The sequence below is a fragment of the Brassica napus genome, chromosome A9, assembly GCF_020379485.1.
Source record: "Brassica napus cultivar Da-Ae chromosome A9, Da-Ae, whole genome shotgun sequence".
In the NCBI taxonomy this organism is placed as follows: Eukaryota; Viridiplantae; Streptophyta; class Magnoliopsida; order Brassicales; family Brassicaceae; genus Brassica; species Brassica napus.
Genome location: NC_063442.1, coordinates 13,760,951 through 13,768,423, shown reverse-complemented (window position 1 = coordinate 13,768,423; position 7,473 = coordinate 13,760,951). Strand labels below are relative to the sequence as shown.

The window sequence follows — 7,473 nt, the reverse complement described above, 5'->3', positions numbered from 1 at the left end:
GACATTAAAAGGTCAAAATATTTAAATAAAGAAATTTGTTCATATTATTTTGTTTTAGAAACAGAATAATTTATGGTTTACAACTTTACATTATTAAATTATCCCTTATATATTAATTGAGAAACACTACAATATTATTTTGTATACACGTGTCACCATGAGAATGAAATTCAGAATTCTTAGAAAAATTGGTTGGTTCATATTCACTTATAATATATTTTTATTAAACTAATTATTAAATTGATAAATAGTATACAAAATAATATTCTTGCACTCTCTTTAAATAAAAGCTACAGAATTGCCTAATATGATGAACGTATATATGACAATCAATGATTATGAATAATAAATATTTGATAATAATTTTGTATCTTAGCTTTTTTTTGTTTAATTTTATATCATTAAAAGATATTAAACAACACATTAATCATATAATTAAAAAAAAAATTTCTTATATGTTATATTTTGAATTTTAAAACGACTATAAATGACTAAAAACGTTAAATATGTCATAGTAAAATTTTGTGTCACATTAAAATTTTGTGATCAATGGTTTAATTTGTTTTGGTAATAACAAGATACAAATGACCATAAATCGTATGAATATGAAGTCTCATTTACTAGACATTCATATTATATATTAATATAGTTTAAAATTAACTATATAACATATGAAAATACTTAAATATAACAATTTCTAAATTTGTATTGAAAAAGTATTGAAACCTTAATATTTTTAATTTTGAAATTTGCATTAAAAAATCGTATATTAGAAGTTTTGTGTTATCATATGAGTATGAATTCTCAATAATAAATATTTATATTAAAATATACTATATATCTATATCTATGTCATTGAAATTTAGTTAAAAATCATATAAAATAAATAAAATGATTATTTTAATTAATTTACCAAAAAAAGTATCGTAAATAAACAAAATATATTGTTTTGATTTATATTTTTACTTTAATTTAATTATATACATAATACATAAATAAATACAAATAAATAATAATAGATGAACATTAGTTTTATATATAGCCATCATTCCGCGCAGATCTTAAAGTAGTTTATTAGTATAATCAGAACAAGCACCAGCACACATATGACCATATATATCTTTTTTGATTGACTTGACTTGTAGTGTTATGGACTTATCGTGTGTCCATAGAATATATATGTATATTTTCTTTGTCAATAATGTTCCAACAAAAAAAGTGTTACCGTAGTTACGAGAAGAGAAATTGCACACAATAACTCAACAAAAAACCAAAATTAACAAACTAACCAAAATCACACTCTCTTTCTTCTTTTTTCTTCCTATATCTCTCTAACAACCTCTCTTTAAAAAGCTAATTTTAATTTTTGTTTTGGTTATTTCACAAATAACCCCTTATGAGAAGACTTTTTTTTTTCTTTACTCAAATTTGAAATATGATATGTTCCCGTGTGTAGTATCTTATGCAGAAATGTAAATGTAATTTTCAATCTTGTTATTTTCTAGGGCATAACATAAGGAAAATAAATCTGCCTAATTTAAAGATTTTGTTTCAGTTTTGATTTGACTAGACGAAAATTAGGAATCATTAAGCAAAAATAGTTAAGAAAAAAATTAAAACGCATCTTGCAGAAAATAAAAGAATGATTTATTTTACTAACCAAATATTTGAACAATGATATGATTGGTTAGTGTCCATCATTTCAGAATCTTAAGGGGTACTTCCGTAAATTTCCTGTGTTTCCTTTTTAATTAACTCTGTGAATGAAACAGTAGACAACAAATAATAAGGTCAGAGGCTGGCACGTTGCAAATGCTACACGTGTTAGTTCCTCTCACGCTTGTCACGTCATGCATTACTGAACTGTATATAATATAAATTTTGTTCTTTACTTTTATTTTCTTTCTTCTCAGTCACTCAATTGTAGTTTTTCTTTCTATATACAAGACGCAATACATAAGTTTTTTTTTTTGCCATCTACGATTTTATTAAGGGACTAAGCCTAAAAAAAACCAACATACGTTCATAAACTCCAAAACAAAAAAGTCAAACTAAAGAAAACATTGGGCCTAACCCAACCTGTTAACCGATCGGCGCCACCTCACTCGACGCGTCACGAAAACGCGCATAGACGTCCACGTGTTGAAACACACCCCTTCCAGAGACACGCGTCATCCGGTCACTACACCGTGGCCGAAACCGAGAAGACCTCACCGGAGAAAACGAAACCACCAGTAGTTTCGCCGGAATTCGCCGGAGTTTGAAATCACCTCACCCATATTTTTCGCATGGACTCTTTCCAACGGAGAGTATCATCAAGACTATCCCGAGATCTCATCTAGAGCCATCGAAACTTCCACTAAACGGATTTAAGAACCGCATCCAACTCTTCCTCCTTCACTGCTTGACCCTTCGATGGTGAGCTTTCATTAATCCATAACCAAACCAAACGAGAAACTGCTCAGACCGAACGGCCTTCCATCAGTTCAAGTTATGAAACCGAAACGATAAGATCAAAAATCACTAGAAAGATAGTCAATCGACATCAATCGAATCAAAACTGAGAGATCCGAGAGTCAATTGAACAAAGAAGCACAAGAGGCCTTGATCGGACGAAACCGGGAAAAGGACCCGAAGTATGCCGGAGAAAGCGAAGCTATCGCTTTCCGGAAACAAAAGCCGGCGAAGAAGAACTGAAGAAACTTCTTTTTCCCAGAGTCAACAGCCCGATAAACGGGAAAAGTAAACCATAGAGGATCCGACAAACCAAAACAGAGCTTTCTTTCTCCTCTGTGTAAGATTTTAGAGAGGGAACAGAGCTGAGAGAGAAACTCAAATATTATTGCTGTAGACGCAATACATAGGTTTGAATTCATTAATACTTTTGAACGATATCTAAAACATTAATTAAAAGTAGAAACATCGAACGATATACACATGGTTTGTTCGATAATTCAATAAAATAGTTTTTTTTTTAAACTCATGGTTTTTCGGATTTATACTTTTTAAACTAGTATTTATACTTTTAAATAGTGGATAGTTTTAAATAGCCTTACTCCGAGAAAACGGATAATGGTTCAAAACTTCAAATCTAGAACACAAAGGCAAATCTTCTAAATAACTCTTTTTTTAATCCCCAAATAGTATTTAATTTTTAAAGTAATTAAAATAGATTTTATTAATAAATGAAAATTTTATCTTCATTAATAATTAATTAACTAATTATTATAAATATATAAATAAATATTAAAAATTAGAAAATAAAAAACGATTTTCTTTACAAATTTTTTTTCAAAATATTTTTGTTTCAAAAATAAAATTAAGACATTTTTATAAAAGCATTTTATCCTAACAAAAGTTTAGGAAAACTTTTTTGAGTATGTATAATATTATTTCCTAAATTTGAGTTCAGGAAAATTTTCATGAACATGAACATGTAGGATATTTTTCTGAATTTATAAAATAAACTCCCAATTTAAGAATGCTTTAATAAATGTATAAATAGATTTCTTAAATTTAACTTGTAGGTCAATTTAAGAAGTTCTTCCTAAATATGTGTTATTTTCTTAAATTTAATTTATATGAATATTTAGAAAACATTACTCAATATATAATTGAAAATATAGAAAGATTTTTTTAACTATGTATAATATTTTTTTTAATAAAATTTAGATATCAAATTTATGAAGTTCTTCCAACAATGTTAGGAAGATATTATCAATATATAAGAATATCTTATTAAATAGGCATACAATTAAAATTTAATAAGATATTCATAAGTATATATTCACAATTATCTTATTAAATCCAAATTTAAGAATGTATTTAAATACACATTTGTTATAAAAAAAATATGAAGATGTTATACATATTTCTAATATCTTTCTAAATTTTACGAAGATATTATATTTAACATGAAGATATACATATTTAAGAAGGTCTATCTAAACTCAAATTTAAAAATATATAAATGTAATGCTCTGATTATCCACGGATAATAGACCTCTCATGCCTGCTTATTTGGCATTTGTATTCTATTCTGTGCGACGTATGATGCATTAGTTGTTATGAGCTTCAAAAATTTTGTTTATTGACCATACAATAACCATATGAATTTTCTCCGCATGTGGCATTACTCACACGATATCACGAATTATTTTCTGATAAGTAACACCTCCTTCCATTACTCTAGCTCAAGTATGTTTAACTATGAAGTTCTTTTTTTGATGTATCAAGTGCACTTTAATGACTTAAATATTCAAATCAATTATCTTTTTTTTTTAACATATACCACAAACCAAGATGTTATAATTCACTCTCTTTCAAAGAATACAACGTTTCCGTTGCGTTCCATGATCATAATCCGTGTTAGTATGAGTCCTCATAGGACCCCACACTCGTCTGGATTCGCTTAAGGTGCCACTTATAACTCTCTGTCCATCCATGGCTAATGGATCTTCCACATCCATTCACTCGGGATGTGGTTACATTCCGTGCAATGAACGGTGCGTTAATTTTTTGGAGATTCGATTGTCTTGTTTACTAACCCTTTAATCACCACATGATATTTCTCAGTGTTTTGGTTTCACTCGCACGATATCACCAATCATTGCTCGATAGATCACTCATCCTTCTATTACTTCTGCTCTGACATGTTTAATTTTGTTTTTCTTAAATGTGTGTCTAAAAAAGAAAGTACACTTTGGTGACATAAATAATCAAATCAATTTCCTTAAATCATTTAACATATACCACAAACCGAAATGTTATAATAACATACATAATCATGAAGGTCTTACTTTATTTTATTTAAAGAAAAACTGTTTACAACTTTTTTTTGGAAAATTTCATTTTAAAAAAGAATTATTCAATTTTTTTATTTTTTTGAAGTATAACTATAAAATAAGAATATAATTATTATTTACATCTGTAATGAAACTTATCAAGAGAGAAATGCCATTTATAAGATTTAAAATAAGAGTAAAACGTCATACAAATTTTATGCTATTTGGAAATTCAACAGAAAAGTAATTTTTATCAAGATAATTTTTTTTATTTTTCACATATTAAGAAATATATTCAAATGTAACTAAATTTAGCTTTTTTTTTGGTAGGAAACTGGGAGAAAAGGACTCCCAGTATTTATTTAATAAAAAACTTCAGACTACAAACGAACTTGTCGAGGCCGTAGAGGTCCATCCACATCTTCTCTCAAAAGACTAAAAACATCCAAAGGTGCAGTATCTAATCTATGAAACCCAAACGGAAAAGAAAAAGCAAGGTGAGTCAAACCATCAGCCAAGTGATTTGCTTCCCTATACACGTGAAGAATTCGGACTAACCAGTCCCTTGTTAAAAAGCCATGGCACAGCCGTACCAGAAAAGACAGCGGGTGAGTCTCACCAATTCCCATTGTAAGGAACTCCACCACCATCTTAGAATCCACCTCCACCAGGAAAGACAGCGGGTGAGTGGAAACCTTGACGATTTCAACATTTTATTGTCTTCTGTACTTGGGTGAAGGACTAGAACGTGCAGTTCTCTGGAGAGATGACGGCTAGGGTTTTGGGAGGCGATTTTCGTACGTTGAGTGAGGGAGGACAGGACGCAACTATGGAGGATATCGGTGGGAAGGAGAGGCCGCCGGGGGATCCACCGGATGTTCCTGGATCATGGGTGAGGAAAGTAGTAGGAAGCAGTGAAGGAGGGATGCCCGTACCAGAGGAAGTTGTTGATGAGAGATTTGTGGAGTCGAGATTGAGTTTGGAGTTCCCGAACGGGGAAGATGGAGAACCGGTGATAACAATAGGAGAGGAAGTGTTGACAGCAATGAATAGCTTGTGGAAGAGGTGCATGATTGTTAGGGTTTTGGGAAGAAATGTTCCAATTCTGAGCCTGAGACGTAAACTTATAGAATTATGGAAGCCTAAAGGGTCGATGTTTGTGATGGATCTCCCAAGACACTATTTTATGGTACGTTTTGAGTTAGAGGAAGAGTACATGGCTGCATTATCAGGAGGTCCATGGAGGGCGTTTGGTAGTTACCTTATGGTGCAAGCATGGTCTCCTGAGTTTGATCCGTTGAAGGATGAGATCGTTACGACGCCAGTTTGGGTTCGATTATCTCATATTCCAGTGAACTTCTACCATAAGACGATATTGATGGGCATAGCTAAGGGGCTAGGACGACCAATCAAAGTGGACTTGACAACCTTGAAATTCGAGAGAGCTCGTTATGCGAGAATCTGTGTAGAGGTGAATTTGAATAAGCCTTTAAAGGGGTCAGTGATGGTAAATGGTGAGAGGTACTACGTCTCATATGAGGGAATCTCTGCTATTTGCTCAATGTGTGGTATGTTTGGACATCTTGTCCACGCATGTCCAAAGAATGTTACGGAGCGAGCTCTTGCCCCGGTGCCTAGTCCTACTATGACGCATGCTGGGCCGGAATTCATGGGAAGGGAGACAGAGTTTACGCAGGTGAGACAGGCGAGGAGGAAGCCTGAGCAATCAAGAACTGTAGGGGGCTCGATGCGACGTCAGGAGGAGCGGAGTGTGGGGGGAAGGAGAACACGGGAAGTACGTAAGGAGGGAGTGTTGGAGGAAATTAGCGTGTCAAATCGGTTTGGAGGTTTGGAGGATGAGGGGGAGAAGGAGGAGCTTGCGGAGGTTGGTGTGAGAAAGGAAGGAAATAAAGAAAATGAGAACACCGGGAACCTTAACTGGGAAGGTCCGAGTAGGGTGCATGAGAAGACTATGACGTTTGTAGCAAATGAGAAGGAAGAGAACCAGGCCTCAATTCGATTGGGACCTAAAGTAAAGAAAGCAAGTAATATGAGAAGTACACAGTCCCAAAAGCCCAAATCAAAACTGATTGGGCCTACACGTGGACTGGTATACGGTCCAACTACAGAAGGGATCGACATGTCTGCTAGTGGAAAGAGACTGAGAGTAGAGAAAGAGAGTATCGGCCGACCGGGTGGAGTCTTCACCGGAGTTAGTGACGTAGAAGGGAAGGAGAGGAATCCCGACCAGGCTGAGGAGCAGAGGAGTATGCAGGTGCAAAATGCACAGATGGAGACCCCCCGATTGCTACATCAGATTCCTGTGTGGAGCAAGTGGGAGAGGCGTTGACGGGTACGGGGGCATAACGATTTGCCCCGGTGATTCTAGGTGTAGATTATAGAAATCTGATGAAGTGCATTTTTTGGAATTGCCGGGGAGCAAATAAACCCCAATTCCGTCGATCGATCCGATATATGGTGAAGAAATTTAATACTGATATACTTGCAGTATTTGAAACGCACGCTAGTGGAGCAGCTGCGCGTAGAATTTGTCAGAGATTGGGGTTTGAGAACTCTTTTAGAGTGGATGCGTGTGGCCAGAGCGGTGGTATGTGGCTTTTATGGAGATCGGAAGTAGGAGAGCTGGAGATTGTTAAGTCTTCTGATCAGTTTATCTATGCTCGAGTAG

At 33.7% G+C, this 7,473-nt stretch overlaps 1 protein-coding gene across 1 annotated transcript; it reads left to right on the top strand.

Annotated features, from left to right (window-relative positions):
* The first annotated feature begins 5,613 nt into the window (after positions 1–5,613).
* On the top strand, positions 5,614–7,134 carry LOC125578067. Its single transcript, XM_048740354.1, has one exon. The coding sequence runs from the start codon at positions 5,614–5,616 to the stop codon at positions 7,132–7,134; it is 1,521 nt and encodes a 506-aa protein (XP_048596311.1).
* Positions 7,135–7,473: the final 339 nt, after the last annotated feature.

What these genes read in the sequence shown, in the direction of transcription:
- LOC125578067 (XM_048740354.1), top strand. Translation starts at nt 5,614, where the DNA reads ATGGAGGATATCGGTGGGAAGGAGAGGCCGCCGGGGGATCCACCGGAT.